The 20,474-nt window shown below is 50.9% G+C and overlaps 2 protein-coding genes across 3 annotated transcripts in view; one reads left to right on the top strand and one right to left on the bottom strand.

The window, feature by feature from the left end:
- Window positions 1-11,164: 11,164 nt before the first annotated feature.
- On the bottom strand, window positions 11,165-14,136 carry RPL35 (ribosomal protein L35). Its single transcript, XM_073313984.2, has 4 exons — window positions 14,036-14,136; window positions 12,942-13,078; window positions 12,231-12,312; window positions 11,165-11,389 (listed from the first exon to the last, which is right to left on the bottom strand). The coding sequence occupies exons 1-4, from the start codon at window positions 14,036-14,038 to the stop codon at window positions 11,240-11,242; spliced, it is 372 nt and encodes a 123-aa protein (XP_073170085.1). The 5' UTR covers window positions 14,039-14,136; the 3' UTR covers window positions 11,165-11,239.
- Window positions 14,137-19,931: 5,795 nt separating this feature from the next.
- Window positions 19,932-20,474, top strand: part of SCAI (suppressor of cancer cell invasion) — a 107,428-nt gene continuing 106,885 nt past the window's right edge. For both annotated transcript variants that reach the window (XM_073313759.1, XM_073313760.1), the window contains exon 1: window positions 19,932-20,063. In XM_073313759.1, coding sequence (XP_073169860.1) covers window positions 20,017-20,063 — 47 coding nt within the window. In that variant the 5' untranslated portion in view covers window positions 19,932-20,016. The remainder of the gene's footprint in view (window positions 20,064-20,474) is intronic.

Below are 20,474 nucleotides of genomic sequence, written 5' to 3' on the forward strand. Positions count from 1 at the left end.
TCACAGACAGCCTCTAGCTGGGGCAGTCAGCCCGCCTCTCTTTGGATTCCTAATCGGATCACCCTGGAAATAGCTTATTTATTGAAGTTGTGATTCCCCAGGAAATCTGCTTTAATGCTATGGAATGTCTTCAGTTACAGCGATAAAATAACCAGCTTCATGCTTGGAAAACCTTTGTGCAAATCCTGGGTCCCATCAGCAATTTGCTCATGTGAACAACATCAGGAAGATCTCTGAATATCTGCCCATCTGGAACAGAGAGACTCACCCTGTGCGGGAAAAGGCTTCTGTTAGCTCCCCATTTATTTATCTTTAGTAAGATGGTTATTTGGGTACGTTAGTCATCTGTAAGTGTCTGAAGCATGTAGGCACCAAGGGGAAGGGGGGACATTCAGGGTGCTCTAGTAAAAGGTCACTAGGAGCAATGGGAAGAAAATGAGGAAAGGTCAAACATAGGATGAGTTTCTGGCAGTTTCCCAGCAGTGAAATCTGCTAGGTGACTCCCTGGGGAAGTGGGAGCCAGGATATGGCACAACTCTGTTTCATGCTTAGAGCAGTGCTTGTAAAACACTCTGGGTTGCCCAGGTCAAGGGCTCAATCCTTGATCACTTTTGTGAGAATGCCCCAGGCTACAAAGATACTCAGTGTGTCCTCAATCACTCCATGGCTTCAGAGCTTACAGACTCGTGTGAACATTGTTAGGAGGGAGAAAGATGCTCTCAGCACCTAACTAGGCAGGGCCGGCTCTAGACTTTTTGCCGCCCCAACCTCTGAGAGCGCAACTGCCCAAGCCAAGAAAAAAAAAGGCCAGAATGCCGCCCCTGGAATTACGCCATCCCAAGCACATGCTTGCTTTGCTGGTGCCTAGAGCCGGTCCTGTAACTCGGAGTCAGGACTCCTGGGTTCTGTCCCCTGCTTTCCTGGAGACCTGCTGCTTTGCCTGACAAGTCACACTCCCTATCAGTGTAGTAGGACAAGTACTGTGGGATGGGGAATTCAGTGCTACTTGTAAAGCATTTTGAGATCCTCCTGTTGAAGAGGTAACATGCTCGGCCCAGCTTGACATGGTTAGTATATTGCTAAAATACCAGCTCAAACACTGTGTGCGTGAGTTTTGACCTTGGTTCTCAGCAAAGTTCCTGTGGTTAGGAACTGAAATTCTGAGAAAAGAAAATCCACTTCCTAGGATCTAAATTCCTTTCCCAGGCAGTGCTTTTGGAAGAAAAAACAGGCTTTTGGAATGTGTTGTACATCTCACCTGAAGCCAGGTAGAGATCCATCCCTTAACACCTCCAGATTCAGAGCTGGATCTAGCCAGAAGGGGAAAACTCAAGTTAGCTTCAGTTGCAGGTTACAGAATATTTGAGGCTGTAATGCTCTCTAGTGTCTTCTCCTTAAACTGCAGTTAATTAGGCTCCTGATGCAATTCTCTACAGAGCTATTTGGAGGACCAGGGGATTTACTACATGGTCACTCACAGCCCATCACAGAAGGAAGGATCTGAGGATGGATGGAGATCCCAGGAGGATAACAGGGGAAGAAAACCCAAAATACCTAGAGTGAGCTGCCCGTGTCTCTCTGTCAGCTGTACCATTTCAAATACCTTTAACTTCCAAGATCACTACCTAACCAGACACTATCTTCCTATGGCCCTCCCTAGCTGACAGCTTTGCTACATACTTATTTGTCTAAAAAGCAACAGAATAACAGCCCTGCATTCCCATGCAGTATGATCTTACCAAAGCACTACATGCTAACAAACCCAGCTGCCCACTGACTGGCCTTTTAAGAGATAATGGCTCCAGCCCCACCTGTGACTCGTTCAGGCCTCCTCCCAGGTGAAGAAAATTGGCATAGCCACATGACAGAGGGGTCATGTTGTTAAACCAATCCAAACATGGAGATAAAAGAGAAGAAGGCTCCCCAAAAGGGGGAAGAGAACAGAGTGGAAAGGGGTGGGTGCAGTGCTATGATATTGGTCCTAGCTGTATAGAGAGTGGAGGAGGAAGAGGAGGAGGTGGTCACATCTTTTATTTAACCAGCTTTGGTGGGTGAGAGGCACTTTTGAGCTTACACTGAGCAGTTCTTTGGGTTGAAAGGGGACAACCTGGAGAAGCTGAGTGAGGGTTGCAGCTGACCTGAATTTTAAGCAGAGACCCCCCAAGGAGGGCTGTGGGGCTCCTGGCCTAAGGGGTAGAAGCCCCTGGGAATTCTTTTCCATAGACTCTAGAAAGAGGGCTATAGGATCCCTGAACCCCTGTGAACAGGGAGCTGGACTTGAGAGGCAAAGGAGAAAATTGATTTGCTGTAACATGAATAAATTATACCCCATAAAAGTACAGGGAAGGGGGAAGCTTGGTTTAAAGTACTCTGGCCCGGAGGTGAATTTTTTCCCAGGCCCTGAGAAAACTGGGGGCAGGGTGCCTGCAGGGCGATGAGGGGGTGCCCAGAGATGGCTCCCTGCTGCAGCCAGCATTAGCCTCATCCTACACATAGGGAAGTTGAGGAGCAGTGAGGCAAAATTACCTGCCCACAGCTACACACTAAGTCCCTGGTGAAGCCAGTCTCCTGGTGCTGTACTTAATCCACCAAACCATGCACCTTCAAACCAGGGATCTGAGTGCTTTACAAGCAGTAGGTGTAATGGGAATTCTGCCATCGACTTCAGCAGGGCCAGACTTTCATCCATTCGCTACTGCAAAGGATTAATGTGATCGAACTGATTCACTCTCAGACGTATGGAGGTTCTGAATATGTACGTTCACCCGATCCTGGAAACAGCTGTTAGAACTGCTCCAAGAATGAAGACCTATTTATGTTTTGTGCAGACTAATGTGCAACCAGGAGTTGTCTGTATGACATTCTCTAACTGGTAGCTTTCCCTGGGAATCAAAACCCTGAAGGTGTTTTTCTAAAATGAAAGGGGAAGGCAACCTGGAGTTGCTAATCTACCAGCCAGTTTGTAGAGGAATGCAAACTTGCTCCCCTGTAACTACGGAAACAGCCAGGCTGCCTCTGTACACAGCAACAAGAACCATTTCCAAACATGAGCTGCCCCAGATCAGCTCTGGGCCTCCTGAAAGAGGCTACTGCGTATGCTGAGAAACAGCAGCGAGCCCCACCCCAACACAGGGAGCAGGCTGTGGGGACAGCAAAGACTGACAGCTGAGCAAAATTGGCTCTCCCACCAAACCAGCCAGCCCAGGCTAAGATGTGGGGGAATCTCTCAGAATGTTTTGCAGTGATGGATGTAGGTTGGGGAGTGTGGGAAGCAAAGCATTCAAAGAAGGGGGAAAGTTCTTCTAGGGAGATGGGAAGAGGGCTTCTCCCTGCAAACCTGTTTTGAAAACACTTTCAAAGGCAAAGACAAAATGTGAGGATGTTCTTTAGCATTCCCTCTGAGCCAGGAACGAATGCCAGCCCTGCTAGGGATGGCTTAGCAGAGCCAAGAAAGGGAGGAGTGTTGCAGCAGACAGGCAGGGGAATCCTTCCATCCATGTGAACATACACGTTTGTCAGGACAGAGATCTGGAAAGCAAAGCCCTAGGGCAGCTGGAGTGGTCTTCCTGATAACACCATCCTGGCCACTATGGATGTAGACGCCCTCTACACCAACATTCCACACAAAGATGGACTACAAGCCATCAAGAACACTACCCCCGATAATGTCACGGCTAACCTGGTGGCTGAACTTTGTGACTTTGTCCTTACCCATAACTATTTTACATTTGGGGACAATGTATACCTTCAGATCAGCGGCACTGCTATGGGTACCCGCAGGGCCCCACAGTATGCCAACATTTTTATGGCTGATTTAGAACAACGCTTCCTCAGCTCTCGTCCCCTAAAGTCCCTACTCTACTTGCGCTATATTGATGACATCGTCATCATCTGGACCCATGGAAAAGAAGCCCTTGAGGAATTCCACCATGATTTCAACAACTTCCATCCCACCATCAACCTCAGCCTGGTCCAGTCCACACAAGAGATCCACTTCCTGGACACTACAGTGCTAATAAACAATGGTCACATAAACACCACCCTATACCGGAAACCTACTGACTGCTATTCCTACCTACATGCCTCTAGCTTTCACCCTGACCACACCACACGATCCATCGTCTACAGCCAAGCTCTGCGATACAACCGCATTTGCTCCAACCCCTCAGACAGAGACAAACACCTACAAGATCTCTGTCAAGCTTTCTTACAACTACAATACTCACCTGCGGAAGTGAAGAAACAGATTGATAGAGCCAGAAGAGTTCCCAGAAGTCACCTACTACAGGACAGGCCTAACAAAGAAAATAACAGAACGCCACTAGCCGTCACCTTCAGCCCCCAACTAAAACCCCTCCAACGCATTATTAAGGATCTACAACCTATCCTAAAGGATGACCCAACACTCTCACAAATTTTGGGAGACAGGCCAGTCCTTGCCTACAGACAGCCCCGCAACCTGAAGCAAATACTCACCAACAACCACATACCACACAACAGAACCACTAACCCAGGAACTTATCCTTGCAACAAAGCCCGTTGCCAACTGTGCCCACATATCTATTCAGGGGACACCATCACAGGGCCTAATAACATCAGCCACACTATCAGAGGCTCGTTCACCTGCACATCCACCAATGTGATCTATGCCATCATGTGCCAGCAATGCCCCTCTGCCATTTACATTGGTCAAACTGGACAGTCTCTACGTAAAAGAATAAATGGACACAAATCTGATGTCAAGAATTATAACATTCATAAACCAGTCGGAGAACACTTCAATCTCTCTGGTCACGCAATCACAGACATGAAGGTCGCTATCTTAAAGCAAAAAAACTTCAAATCCAGACTCCAGCGAGAAACTGCTGAATTGGAATTCATTTGCAAATTGGATACTATTAATTTAGGCTTAAATAGAGACTAGGAGTGGCTAAGTCATTATGCAAGGTAGCCTATTTCCCCTTGTTTTTTCCTATCCCCCCCCTCCCCCGACGTTCTGGTTAAACTTGGATTTAAACTTAGAGAGTGGATTTAAACTTGGAGAGTGGTCAGTTTGGATGAGCTATTGCCAGCAGGAGAGTGAGTTTGTGTATGTGTGTGTGTCCCCGGGAAAAAGGGGAGTGGGGGGTGAGAGAGCCTGGATTTGTGCTGGACATGGCCCACCTTGATTACCATGCACATTGTAGGGAGAGTGGTCACTTTGGATGAGCTATTACCAGCAGGAGAGTGAGTTTGTGTGTGTGGTTTTTGGAGGGGGGTGAGAGAACCTGGATCTGTGCAGGAAATGGCCCACCTTGATTATCATACACATTGTGAAGAGAGTGGTCACTTTGGATGGGCTATTACCAGCAGGAGAATGAGTTTGTGGGGGGGGGGGGGTGGAGGGTGAGAAAACCTGGATTTGTGCTGGAAATGGCCCAACCTGATGATCACTTTAGATAAGCTATTACCAGCAGGACAGTAGGGTGGGAGGAGGTATTGTTTCATGATCTCTGTGTGTATATAATGTCTGCTGCAGTTTCCACGGTATGCATCCGATGAAGTGAGCTGTAGCTCACGAAAGCTCATGCTCAAATAAATTGGTTAGTCTCTAAGGTGCCACAAGTACTCCTTTTCTTTCTGCTCAGATGCACTCCATCACTAGACAGCAAGGGGGCACACAGCTGCCTCATACACTGTAGGGCTTTAGATTTCACATGGTATTAGCATGGTTAATTAACGCAACACTGTCGAGCTAATACAAAGCTGTCAGCAGCCTCAACTGTATCTCTGTGCTAGGGCCATTCACAGCTCCTTCTCTTCATTAATGTGACACTGTCTGGTTTGTTACATTTCACACTCTGTTACCCACTTGGTATTTTCCGGGTCACTGCAAGGGTGGAGACTGTATGCTTCAGCCTTGATTCCAAGCAGGTTCTGTCAGGGCCTGGGACCACATGGCTATCCTGTGGGACACTCAGGTGAAGCAGGCGCTCCTGCTGACTCTTGCATGTTTAAAACACCCAAAAGCCAGGGAAGATGCTTCATTTTTTGCAGATGGTGTTAAAGTAGTGGTGAGTACTTTTTCCTGTGCCCAAGGAAGGAAACAGCATCTTCCTGCCCCTTCAATTCAGAGCATTAATATTGTTTCTTCTGCTAATTTAAATGGCTGCTTAATGCACTGAAAGCTAATGTAAGTCCCCTGCACAGCAACAAAATCCCCTCACAGTATAGGGTTGGACTAGAAGACCCACTAGAGGCCCTGCTGAACATCCTCTGACCTGTTCTGATGTCAGTTTCCCAGAGGCATAAGGAACATCTTTGAAAGTGTAGCATGAGGTGCTATTTAACTCCTTGTAAAGCTGCAGGAATTTGCAAGGACCAGAAAACCCCCAGGGGAGGGGAAGCTAGCCTACTGCTGTTCACTTTTTTTCCCTCCAGTTAGGCCCGAGGCTCTTCGCGGGGCATGATATCCAAAGTTGTGACTTTTCGCTGAATGCTCAGTATCTGGTAACTAGACCTCAATTTCCTGTCATCATCTTCTAGCTACTGATATGTGAACGATATGCTAGTGATTTATAACATAAGACTCTTCAAATAGAAGATTCTATCCAGGTAGGCCTTTATGCTGTGCTCATTGCTAGACGATCTGACAACCTTCATGTCCAAGCCATTTTGCCAAAAGTGCACCATTCTGAGGCTTGCACTGCGTTCAGAAATGTTTAGATTTTCATTTGCAATACCAGCATGAACTTGTGATATTTTCTTTTATTGATAGGCAATTGGTTCCAGGGATTATACAATTAGTCTGGAATTTGCCTACACACATCAAGACAAACCCCTAGTAGGACATCAGGGCAACATTACCTGTGTTTGCTTTGCTGTATCAGGAATGCTGGTAAGAGCTACTAGACTCCTCTCTAGATTACTTTGCTGTTATGGTTTATCATTAACATTTTATTGTGCACATGCAGGATGCTTTATAAAACAAGTACCCTGGCCCAGGCACAGTACAATAAGGCAAAATGAACCCCCCCCATCTCCCTGCTCAGATATGAAATTAGCAGCTATTATGGCAGGTCTCCTTCCCATATTAAACAATAGAGCAGCTGGATCCACCTAACAGGGTGATACCATAATGCAGTGCTGGGGGACAGTGTAGTAACTTTGGCATGGATTTTAGCACACCCTAGACAAGCCTTTACCCGCGTTAAAATTTATTTCGGCCTATGAATCCTTCAGAACTAGTGAGAGCAGCATGCATTAAGGAGAATCTTCTCCCTGAATTCAATAGGAGGTGGATCAGCCCTTATGACAGAGTGGGAGTAGCATAGGGCTGACCCACCGCTCTGTAAACTTACCCCATGGGCTAAACCGGGACTTAGTTGATTAAGGACTTAGCCAGTTAACAAGGGAATTCAGCTTTTATCATCTGGAGAGGGTTAAGCAGCATACAGAAAGGGAGAGGAAAAGGATGGCTAAAGAAGCCCAAGATCTCAGAGGTGAGATCTCATAAACATTAAGGTCAGAAGGGACCATTATGATCATCTAGTCTGACCTCCTGCACAATGCAGGCCACAGAATCTCACCCACCACTCCTGCAATGAACCTCTCACTTCTCTCTGAGCTATTGAAGTCCTCGTGGTTTAAAGACTTCAAGGTGAAGAGATTCCTCCAGCAAGTGACCCGTGCCCCATGCTGCAGAGGAAGACAAAAAAAACCCCAGGGCCTCTTCCAATCTGCCCTGGGGGAAAATTCCTTCCCGACCCCAAATATGGAGATCAGCTGAACCCTGAGCATGTGGGCAAGACTCACCAGCCAGATACCCAGGAAAGAATTCTCTGTAGTAACTCAGATCCCCCCCATCTAACATTGGTCCTATTTACCATGAATAGTTAAAAGATCAATTAATTGCCAAAATCATGTTATCCCATCATACCATCTCCTCCATAAACTTATCGAGTTTAATCCTGAAGCCAGATAGGTCTTTTGCCCCCACTGCTTCCCTTGGAAGGCTGTTCCAGAACTTCACTCCTCTGATGATTAGAAACCTTAGTCTAATTTCAAGTCTAAACTTCCTGATGGCCAGTTTATATCCATTTGTTCTTGTGTCCACATTGGTACTGAGCTTACGTAATTCCTCTCCCTCTCTGGTATTTATCCCTCTGATATATTTAGAGAGAGCAATCATGTCTCCCCTCAACCTTCTTTTGGTTAGGCTAAACAAGCTAAACTCCTTGAGTCCCCTTTCATAAGACATGTTTTCCATTCCATTTTCCATTCCTCGGATCATCCTAGTAGCCCTTCTCTGTACCTGTTCCAGTTTGAATTCATCCTTCTTAAACATGGGAGACAAGAACTGCAGACAGTATTCCAGATGAGATCTCACCGGTGCCTTGTAGAACGGTACTAACTCCTCCTTATCTCTACTGGAAATACCTCACCTGATGCATCCCAAGGCCGCATTAGCTTTTTTCACGGCCATATCTCGGTCTGTCTCCTCCTCCGTTACTTCTAATTGATGCTTCCCCAGCTTATAACTAAAATTCCTGTTATTAATCTCTAAATGCATGACCTTACACTTCTCACTATTAAATTTCATCTGATTACTCCAGTTTACAAGGTCATCTAGATCCTCCTGTATGATATCCCGGGCCTTCTCTGAATTGGCAATACCTCCCAGCTTCGTGTCATCCTCAAACTTTATTAGCACACTCCCGCTTTTTGTACCGAGCTCAGAAATAAAAAGTTTAAATAAGACTGGTCCCAAAACTGATCCCTGAGGAACTCCACTGGTAACCTCCCTCCAGCCTGACAGGTCACCTTTCAGTAGGACCCGCTGTAGTCTCCCTGTTAACCAATTCCTTATCCACCTTTCAATTTTCATATTGATTCCCCCATCTTTTCCAATTTAACTAATAATTCCCATGTGGCACTGTATCAAATGCCTTACTGAAATCTAGTAATTTAGATCCCCTGCGTTTCCCTTGTCTAAAAAATCTGTTACTGTCTCAAAGAAGGAGTTTGGCACGATCTACCTTTTTTAAAACCATGTTGTATTTTGTCCCATTTACCACTGACCTCAATGTCCTTAACTACTTTCTCCTTCAAATTCTTTTCCAAGACCTTGCATACTACAGGTGTAACTACAGCCCTGTTAGTTTGACCCGGATCACCTTTTTTCCTTTCTTAAAAATAGGAACTATGATAACAATTCTCCAGTTATATGGTACAACCCCTGAGTTTACAGATTCATTAAAAATTCTTGCTAATGGGCTTGCAATTGTGTGTGCCAATTCTTGGATGAAGATTATCCAGGCCCCCTGATTTAGTTTCATTAAGCTGTTTGAGTTTTGCTTCTACTTCGGATATGGTAATATCTACCTCCATAGCCTCATTCCCATCCGTCATGCTACCATTATCCCTAAGATCCTCATTAAAGACTGAGGCAAAGTATTTGTTTTGGGCCATACCTATATATATAACCTCCACTCCATCCTCAGTGTTTAGTGGTCCCACTTTTCTTTGTTTTCTTCTTATTTATATGGCTATAGAACCTTTTACTATTGGTTTTAATTCCCTTTGCAAGGTCCAACTCTACTTGACTTTTAGCCTGTCTCACTTTATCCCTACATGTTCTGACCTCAATAAGGTAGCTTTCCTTGCTGATCCCTCCCATCTTCCACTCCCTGTATGCTTTCTGCATTTTCTTAATCACCACTCTGAGATGTTTGCTCATCCAGCTTGGTCTACGACTCCTGCCTATGAATTTTTTCCCCTTTCTTGGGATGCAGGCTTCCGACAGCTTCTGCAGCTTTGATTTAAAGTAATCCCAGGCATCCTCTGCCTTTAGATCCATAAATTCTTCAGTCCAATCCACTTCCCTAACGAATTTCCTTAATTTTTGAAAGTCAGCCCTTTTGAAATCAAAAGCCCTAGTCGCAGATTTATTTTTGTTTATCCTTCCGTTCAGTTTGAACTGAATTAGCTCATGATCACTTGAATCAAGGTTGTCCCCTACAACCATTTCTTCTATGAGGTCCTCACTACTCACCAAAACCAAATCTAAAATGGCATTCCCTCTTGTCGGTTCAGCAACTACTTGATTCAGCTATTGCATCTAGGAAAATCTGAGCCCTATTGTTATTACTAGCACTTGTCCTCCAGCCTATATCTGGGAAGTTAACGTCTCTCATGATCATGCAGTTTCCATTAGTATTTACTTCATTAAAAACATTAAAAAGGTCTCTATCCATATCCAAATTAGATCCCGGAGGTCTATAGCAACCCCAAGCACTATCACAGGAAAGGCTCTAGTAGTTTTCTTCCCTAACGTGATTTCTGCCCAGATGGACTCTGTCTTATCCATTCCATCGCTTCTTATTTCTTTACGTTCTACCACCTCATTGATATACAATGCTACTCCCCAACCTTTACAGTTGTCTTTCCTAAACGGCACATACCCTTCAATACCCGTAGTTCAGTCATGACTACTATTCAGAAGGAGGCCAATCCTCTGAAATCAAGATTAAGATTGCAATGAGCTTTCAAGCCACACTTGAACACCTGTTGAAAGTGAGGTGAATCTCCACATAATAGCTTAAGCATTACTATCAATGCTAGTAATTTTTAAGCATGAATTGTATGCCAGATGGTTTAGAATGACATAACACCATCAATGGCTGTATAGACATTTTTACTGGATATACTGGGGTTCATCTGAGCAACAACAGTCAGGAGCTCCAGCTGTAGAGTCACTGCTCAAAAAGAGGCAGAGAGAAGGAACCTCACTATGCTAATTTACCTGTACAGTGATCAGATCCTGCAGTGACTGACACTCAAGAAAAGCTTAAAATAGAAAAAGCTTCTCGAACTAGTAGACACACACTAATTCACTTTGAGAAGTCAGAAGTTTAATACTTCTGCCCCAAAACTTAAAAGCTTAGTGGATTCAGATATTTGCAAAGACTCATGTTTGCCTAAAACATTAGCATGTTCTTTAAAGAGGACACTACAGAAAACTAAACAGTTTTATAATGCAAATGGTGACAGAAATTAACTTTAGCATCTTCCAAGCTACACTAGCATAAGGCTCCCATGATCTCTAACAGAATCATTTCTCTCCATAAAGTGTTATCGTGAGTTCTGAACCAAATCCATACTATGAAACAAGTATCTAGGCCTGTCAGTTTCCAAACAACTTGATGTTTAATGAGAAAAACTAGTCAATATAATTGACAGATCCATAGTATGCAAAGGGTTATGCCTTAACAGCAAACTTCCGGACAGGGTACAGGCGCTCTTTTCGCTGCTGTTTTTTGGTCTTCAAACTTTCTTCGTACTTATTTAATCTGCGGCGCATGGCACGAGTCTTCTTCGGCCGTAGGTCAAGAGGCTTGTACTTTTTGCCCTGTTTGCAGAAAAATAATAAATGAACTTCAAAAGCAGTTGTGTTTTTTTTAAGCAGACTTTACTGAGCAGTGTGGATGCAGTGGCAAGGGTAATCTGCAAAGGATCTGGGTGTGTACAAGTACATAAAGCTGTCCTGCCTGTCGGTACTGCTCGGAGAGGAGAAGCTAAAATTTCCCTATGCTGTTCATGTGTAGGACATATACTTTGTCCACTAGGAAATGGCTTTACGCTACTCAACACCTGTGAGGGTACCAACCCTCAGTCACTACCAGCCATTTTACCAGACAGGACTGCAGCCTAAAGTTGGGTGATTCCTGATTTTATTAATCCCAGGAGTCTGCCAGGACCTCTGGAAGTATACACTTGGTCACCTGCTCTAGATAATCCTGGTGTACAGCAAAGAATGTGGCCCATGAGAAATAACACCCTGCTGAGGGGAAAAAGCGTTCCAATGTTCTCACTGACTTGATCCCTCAAGACTGCCAATCTTTACGAATGTATTTTCCAACAAAGCACTTACACCTGTGCCTACTGGAAAGCACACAAAGCCAGATAACAGAGTTACATGCTGTCCAGTAGAAGAATCCTTTAGCAAGAACAGATTCACACTGCATCTACTCAATTCAGAGCAGTGCTGGGTGTTAGTCTTGCAATAAACAGTATTTTGAGAAGGGACCATTATAACATGAGATTAATGTTACACTTTTCCCAAGATCTCATTTGAAGAATTATTCTTGCAGCTAGCTGGGTCTCTTGCCTCACAACTCTATCCACGTATCTGAAAATGGCCAGAAAGAAATGTAGGGTAGGGCCTAACGAAGTACAAAGTTCGGACTTACTTTGTAAAATTTCCTCAGGTTCTCTTTCTGGGTCTGGTTGATGACAGTCAGCACTCTAGCAATGGATTTGCGGACAACCCGGCTGCAGAGAGTAAAGAAACGTGTCTCAAAACACAGGCTTAAAACTAGCAAGTACTTTGCAAAATATGTAAGAGGAACTATAGAAACTGGATAATGGAGGCACTACTTGAGAATTATTTCTTACTATATTCAAGGCACAGTAATTATTTTACTCTTTTTTAACAATTAGAATCTTACTACCCTGGAGCTTCCCCTCTACCCAAACACTTAACTCCCCTTCTCCTGTCTAGTCCACATTTGTTTCCTCCTCTTCAATGCTACCTACTCTCAGGACAAGGATGGTATTGCTACATCATATATCTCAAATGTGCCACATCACCGAGAAACAGCCTGTTAGGTGAAGAAACTGCTACAGCAATATCAGTTGAAAGAAGTAATGCTCCCTTCGCCCTGCAACAGGCTAGCGTGTGCCCACACAGCATAGCCTATGGCTAGGGTTGGATGAGGGCTGAAGCACCTGTAGCCTAATGTAACCCTGGGCCAGGGGCCCTGGAGATTCCCCACCTTGAAGCACAGCACTGTGAGATCCGATAGGCGCAATGCAGTTACAGCACTGCAGCTTCACAGCCGCCACTGCCCCCCAGAGGTTCACGGCCAGGCCCCTAAGCGGGAGGCAGAGCTCGGACTTACATCTTGGACAGCTTGGAGGCGGCTCCGCCCGTCACCTTGGCCACCCGCAGCTGGGACAGCTCCACCTTTAGGTCATCCAGTTGCTTCAGCAGCTCCTCCTTCTTCTTCCCTCGCAGGTCACGGGCCTTGATCTTAGCCTGCCAAGGAGAGCGAGAGCGCCCCGCTCAGACCCCTGCCGGACCGCCTCGCAGAGCTCCCCCCGGGCCCAGCCGGCTGCCCCCTCAAAGCCAGGCCCGGGCCCGTCCCCCGCACCTTTCCCCGGGCCCAGCCGGCTGCCCCCTCAAAGCCAGGCCCGGGCCCGTCCCCGGCACCTTTCCCCGGGCCCAGCCGGCTGCCCCCTCAAAGCCAGGCCCGGGCCCAGCCGGCTGCCCCCTCAAAGCCAGGCCCGGGCCCGTCCCCGGCACCTTTCCCCGGGGCCAGCCGGCTGCCCCCTCAAAGCCAGGCCCGGGCCCGTCCCCGGCACCTTTCCCCGGGCCCAGCCGGCTGCCCCCTCAAAGCCAGGCCCGGGCCCGTCCCCGGCACCTTTCCCCGGGCCCAGCCGGCTGCCCCCTCAAAGCCAGGCCCGGGCCCGTCCCCGGCACCTTTCCCCGGGCCCAGCCGGCTGCCCCCTCAAAGCCAGGCCCGGGCCCGTCCCCCGCACCTTTCCCCGGGCCCAGCCGGCTGCCCCCTCAAAGCCAGGCCCGGGCCCGTCCCCCGCACCTTTCCCCGGGCCCAGCCGGCTGCCCCCTCAAAGCCAGGCCCGGGCCCGTCCCCCGCACCTTTCCCCGGGCCCAGCCGGCTGCCCCCTCAAAGCCAGGCCCGGGCCCGTCCCCCGCACCTTTCCCCGGGCCCAGCCGGCTGCCCCCTCAAAGCCGGGCCCGCCTCCCCCGAGGCCCAGTCCAGCCCGCCCCTCAGAGCCCGGACCCAGCGGGGACCCAGGCACCCGGCGCGGCCTAGCCCCGGCGTCGGCCCCGCGGAGTCTCGGCGCCCCCGTTCCCGGCCCGCGCGAGGGAACAGCGGTGCTTCGGCGGGAGCGGCCGGGCCTCCGGCCGCCTCTCCCCGCGGATGGCTCCGGATTAGAGCTGCGAGGGGCCCCAGCCACAGAATCCACTCACCATGTCGCCAGCGGTTCGAGCGAAAGGACGGAAGCCGAACGAGGCCAGATGTTAGAACGCGAAAAAGCCTGGTTGGGCGGGATCAACCAATCCGGTCTCACAGTGCAGGGTGATGGGAGGAGCCGGCTCACCGCAACTCGCCCCCCGCAGACTCGCCGCGCAATGGTACAGCCCGCCCACAGAGAGCCCCGCCTCCCCGACTGAGAGGGGCGGGGCCAGGTGTCCTGGGGCTGCTGGCCCTGGGGGTCCAGAGTCTGTAGAACTTGCTCCTCTGTGCACTGGTGCTAATGTATAGCAATCCTAGCAATTGCTGCCCTTCTGATAAAATCAACCCCTACCATAAGGACAGTAACTATTGCAAGTAATCAGTGATAAGCTGCCAAAATCTTAACAACGGGTTCCCTCCTCACCCCATGAGGGGGTCACTGCCCACCCTCCGGGACTCCTGCCCCATCCAACCCCCTGCGTTCCTTGACGCCCCCGCAGGACCCCTGCCCCATCCTCCCCTATCCCCTGACTGCCCCCAGAACTGGGCAGGAGGGTCTCGTGGGCCACCATAGTAGGTGCCCATCCCACCCCTAAAAGCCAGAGGAACCTACCGGGGGGCAAGGTGGGGAGTCCCTGCGGTGCTTACCTGGGGCAGCTCCCAGAAAACATCAAGCAGGTCCCTCTGGCTCCTAGGGGCGGGGGAGCATAGCTGGGGGGGAGCAGGTGCTCCCCTCACTGATCACATCAAAAGTGGCCCCTTAGGCGCCAACTCCATGGGTGCTCTGGGGCTGGAGCACCCATGGGGAATATTCTGTGGGTGCAGAGCACCCACCGGCAGCTCCCCGCGCCTGACCCCAGCTCATCTCACCTCCGTCTCCACCCCTGAACGCACTGCCCTGCTCTGCTTCTCCACCCCCCCCCCCGGCTTACCACGAATCAGCTGTTTGGCAGGAAGCCTGGGAGGGCTGAGAAGCAGGTGGTGGCTTCCCGCTCAGGCCCAGGGTGGCGGAGGTGAGCTGGGGCAGGGAGCGGTTCCCCTGCGAGCCCCCCACGGGTTACCTGGTGCGGTGCGGGTGGCCCTGCTCGCGCCCTCCCGCCCCAGCTCACCTCCACCTCCCTGGGCCTGAGTGCAAAGCCACCGCCTGCTTCTCAGCCCGTCCAGGCTTCCCGCGTGAACAGCTGATTCGCGGGAAGCCTGGGGGGGCGGAGAAGCAGAGCGGGGCGACGCGTTCAGGGGAGGAGGTGGAGGCAGAGTGGAGGTGAGCTGGGGCTGCAGGTGGGTGGAGAGCTGCCGGTGGGTGCTCTGCACCCACCAAATTTTCCCCTTGGGTGCTCCAGGGCTGGAGCACCCATGGAGTCGGCACCTAAGGCGCCACTTTTGGCCAGTTAAATTTAGAAGTCCTTTTAGAACCGGTTGTCCCTCACGGAACAACTGGTTCTAAAAGGGCTTCTAAATTTAACAACCAGTTCTAGTGACCTGATGCAAACTGGCTCCAGCTCACCACTGCAAGTAATTATATTGCATGAGGCCGGAATTCTGCCATGCCTCTGCATATGGGCATGCCCAGGGCTTCCATGAGGCTCTGTATTGATCCCTTGCATGATCAGGTCCTGTGTCTCTTAGGGCATGTCTACACTAGCTGCCGGAGCAATGGGCAGTGGTCAATCCAGCGAGGGTCAATTTATCGTGTCTAGTCTAGACACGATCAATGGACCAGCGATCACTCTAGCGTGGACTCCACTTCAATGGGAAGCGCAAGGGGAATCGATGGGAGAGCGTCTCCCGTCGACACAGCGCAGTGAAGACACCATGGTAAGTAGATCTAAGTATGTCGACTTAAGCTACATTATTCACATGGCTGAAGTTGCGTAACTTAGATCGATCTCCCCCCGTAGTGTAGACCAGCCCTTATACTCGGATTTATCTGTGAGAATCTAATGTAACAGGTAACAGTAGCTGTCAAGATACAGAATGATAACATGTACCATAACTACTGCTCTGTAACATTCCATCTTATAACGGCTGGCTGATAATCAGACCTGATCACTGCGGCCTTAGAAAGTAAGAGGTTAATGCTGTCTGAGGATACTGTGCAAGGCACTGACTTGACCTGCTGCAAAGACAATTAAAGTGCTAAAATCCATGAATGTCATTGCTGTGGTAATGCTGCTCCATCTTAACTGGGTAGTGTCAACTTGAAAATCATGCTTCTGTCTGAAAATGGTGTTCCTGCTAATATTAATGGGACACCTGAGGCCCTGAACCTGCAGTTGTTTCCAGATGGGTAGACCAAGGGTCTCCTCATGGGTACAGGATCTACCTGCAAGGATCCAATTGCGAGTTCGGAACTTTAGGTTGATGTAACAGAGATCAGAGAAAAATCTATTTTCTCAGGTTGTATTTGTGCATTTGACAATGTCACTGTTTTCCCTAAATAGGGCTCCAAACCACACAAGCAGGGACCACTCTGACTTTAACCCCTTTGATTTTAACAGACCTTTGTAGGAATGCAGGGTCAGTGAACACAGATCCCAATGTAGGCTTGGGGCCTTAATTGGTCCTTTCTCCAGCTCCACGATACGCAGTTCAGCATCCATATGGGAGAGCAGACGAGTGCTTGGAGGAGATGACAGAGCAGTAAGTTACTCCAGGGCTCTGTGCTTTCTCCAACTGTGTTCAACCTTTACATCAGTTACTTGCCAACAACAGAGTCACGAAAGTTCATTTATGCAGAAGACATCTGCTGCGGTACCCAGGCCCAGTCATTCCACAAGCTTGATGCCATCTTAAACCAGGACATGATAAAGTTAGCTGACTACTGTAAGACTTGGCGCCTCCAGCCAAGCATCATAAAAACAGTCTCCAGTTTGTTCCATCTTCATCACGCCAGAGCAACCCGAGAACTGAATGTTTAAAATTATCTGAATGGTCAGAAGGTGAAGCATGAAGTAGAATCGGTCTATCTAGGTGTGACCTTAGACCGCACACTGACTTACCATGCCCACCTGAAGAAGACAGCAGCTAAAGTTAAGACGCAAAACAATCTTCTTAGCAAATTGGCAGGTTAGTCATGGGGTGCTCGTGCTCCAACTTTGTGGACGTCAGCTCTTGGAACCTCGTATTCGGTGGTGGAGTACTGCACACCATCCATCGTCTACAGCCAAGCTCTGCGATACAACCGCATTTGCTCCAACCCCTCAGACAGAGACAAACACCTACAAGAGCTCTATCAAGCATTCTTACAACTACAATACCCACTTGCGGAAGTGTTTGGAGTAGATAATCACACACCAAACTGGTGGATACGCAGTTACATGCTGCCATACATATCATCTCTGGCACCCTGCATCCGACTCCACTCCCATGACTTCCAGTTCTGAGCAATATTGCTCCTCCTCGTATTAGACGAGAGGTTGTCTCTGGCAAGTTACTAGAGAAAATATGGACCAACCCAAGCCTGCCCCTGCTCAATGACCTTTTAAAACCACCAGCTGCATGTCTGCTGTCACGTCGCCCATTATGGTCTCATCCACAACGCCAGCATGTTAGGGTGGAAACACTCTGGCAAGAGGAATGAACATCTGTTATAATTAAGCACCTCCCAGAGCCTCCCCTGAGCCCAGCCCTTAGACCCAAGCTGGCTGCCCCCTCAAACCCAGGCCTTGTCCCCACCAAGCCTTTCCCAGGCCCAGTCCGGCCCACCCCTCTCCCGAGCTTACCACCCCTCAGAGCCCAACCAATCCCTATCTGCCCGCCTGGTTTTGACATGCCCCATTGCCAATGGTCTCTGTTGAACAGGTTCTGGATTGGACAAGGTCTTTGTGCAGCCAGCCAGTATTGCTGGGGCCTTCATGACAGCCCTTTGTGCAGCTGCGGTGCAACACAGATGATGACACACATTGTCGATGAATGCCTGCTGACTAGGTTCAGCATTGGCCTAGAACAGGGGTGGCCAACCTGAGCCTGAGAAGGAGCCAGAATTTACCAATGTACATTGCCAAAGAGCCACAGTAATACATCATGAGCTCCCCATCAGCTCCCCTCCCCCGTCCTGTGCCTCCCGCCCGCCCACCAGCAGCCCCGCTGATCAGCGCCTCCCCCTCCCTCCCCACACCTCCTGATCAGCTGTTTAATGATGTGCAGGAGGCTGGGGGGGATGGGGGAGGAGCAAGGGCATGGCAGGCTCAGGGGAAGGGGTGGAGTGGGGGGCAGGGCGCATGGCAGAGCCAGGAGTTGAGCAGTGAGCACCCCCTGGCATTTGGGAAAGTTGGCGCCTGTAGCTCCAGCCCCAGAGTCAGTGCCTATACAAGGAGCCGCATGTTGCTCCAGAGCCACAGGTTGGCCACCCCGGCCCAGAAGAACTGCATCACGCCACTGAAGATGCCATCACTTGGCTAGACGACTATGCACATGCTAAATAAAATTCTCCAGCTGTTTGTGTGAGTCTTTCTTGTGCAGCAGGGATCAGGCAGTCCCCTGGTGCAGGCAGTCCCCTGGTGCAGTGGGGATCAGGCAGTCCCCTGGTGCAGGCAGACTCCAGGTGCAGTGGGGATCAGGCAGTCCCCTGGTGCAGACAGACTCCAGGTGCAGTGGGGATCAGGCAGTCCCCTGGTGCAGTGGGGATCAGGTAGTCCCCTGGTGCAGGCAGACTCCAGGTGCAGTGGGGATCAGGCAGTCCCCTGGTGTCGGCAGCCCCTTGGTGCAGTGGGGATCAGGCAGTCCCCTGGTGCAGGCAGATTCCAGGTGCAGTGGGGATCAGGCAGTCCCCTGGTGCAGTGGGGATCAGGTAGTCCCCTGGTGCAGGCAGACTCCAGGTGCAGTGGGGATCAGGCAGTCCCCTGGTGTCCGCAGCCCCTTGGTGCAGTGGGGATCAGGCAGTCCCCTGGTGCAGGCAGATTCCAGGTGCAGTGGGGATCAGGCAGTCCCCTAGTGCAGGCAGACTCCAGGTGCAGTGGGGATCAGGCAGTCCCCTGGTGCAGGCAGACTCCAGATGCAGTGGGGATCAGGCAGTCCCCTGGTGCAGGCAGACTCCAGGTGCAGTGGGAATCAGGCAGTCCCCTGGTGCAGGCAGACTCCAGGTGCAGTGGGAATTAGGCAGTCCCCTGGTGTCCGCAGCCCCTTGGTGCAGTGGGGATCAGGCAGTCCCCTGGTGCAGGCAGACTCCAGGTGCAGTGGGGATCAGGCAGTCCCCTGGTGTCCGCAGCCCCTTGGTGCAGTGGGGATCAGGCAGTCCCCTGGTGCAGGCAGATTCCAGGTGCAGTGGGGATCAGGCAGTCCCCTAGTGCAGGCAGACTCCAGGTGCAGTGGGGATCAGGCAGTCCCCTGGTGCAGGCAGACTCCAGATGCAGTGGGGATCAGGCAGTCCCCTGGTGCAGGCAGACTCCAGGTGCAGTGGGAATCAGGCAGTCCCCTGGTGTCCGCAGCCCCTTGGTGCAGTGGGGATCAGGCAGTCCCCTGGTGCAGGCAGACTCCAGGTGCAGTGGGGATCAGGCAGTCCCCTGGTGTCCGCAGCCCCTTGGTGCAGTGGGGATCAGGCAGTCCCCTGGTGCAGTGGGGATCAGGCAGTCCCCTGGTGCAGGCAGACTCCAGGTGCAGTGGGGATCAGGCAGTCCCCTGGTGTCCGCAGCCCCTTGGTGCAGTGGGGATCAGGCAGTCCCCTGGTGCAGGCAGACTCCAGGTGCAGTTCTGCCTCTCCCCGCACGGTGGCGCCCCTGCTTCCTGCACAGCCGCTCCTGTCCGTAGCTAAGCAGCAAGAGCCATACTCGCTGTTTCAACCTACCCTGCTAGGGAAATGGCAAGAGAGTGACGGGAGCTGCAGCCAGTCAGAGAGCGGAGTCGCCTCCTCGCCGAGCGACGAGCCAATTAGAACCTGGAAAGGGCGGGGCAAGTCCGCCCCAGACTAGTGTGAGGCGGCGTCCGCGCGCCCCCGGCACCGAGCGGCAGCGCTAGCGGCAGCAGCAGCTTCGCCGCGGAGCTGGCGGAGGCGGCGCGGATGGTGAGAGGAGCCGCCCGGCAGCGCCTGCCCCGCACTGGCCCGGCCTCCAGGTGAGGGGCCGCGAGTGCGCGCGCACGGGGGGCCTGGGCAGGAGCTCGGGGGCTCCGGCTCGGCCGCAGGAAAAGCGCGTAAAGCCCCCCCCGGCCTGGCCCCCTTCTCGTGCCCCCCTCCCCCCGTAACGGCCGGGACCCCCGCCCGCCCCCTCCCCCGCCCCCTGACTCGCCTTACTCCCCCCTTCCCTGTAACCCCCCCCGTAACGGCCGGGACCCCCGCCCGCCCCCTCCCCCGCCCCCCTGACTCGCCTTACTCCCCCCTTCCCTGTAACCCCCCCTGCCCCGTAACGGCCGGGACCCCCGCCTACCCCCCCAGCTCCCCCTTCCCCGACACGGCTTACTCCCCCCTTCCCTGTAACCCCCGCCCCTCCTTTTTCCTGCCCCCCCGTAACGGCTGGGACC

This window comes from Lepidochelys kempii, chromosome 16 (assembly GCF_965140285.1).
Source record: "Lepidochelys kempii isolate rLepKem1 chromosome 16, rLepKem1.hap1, whole genome shotgun sequence".
NCBI lineage: Eukaryota > Metazoa > Chordata > Testudines > Cheloniidae > Lepidochelys > Lepidochelys kempii.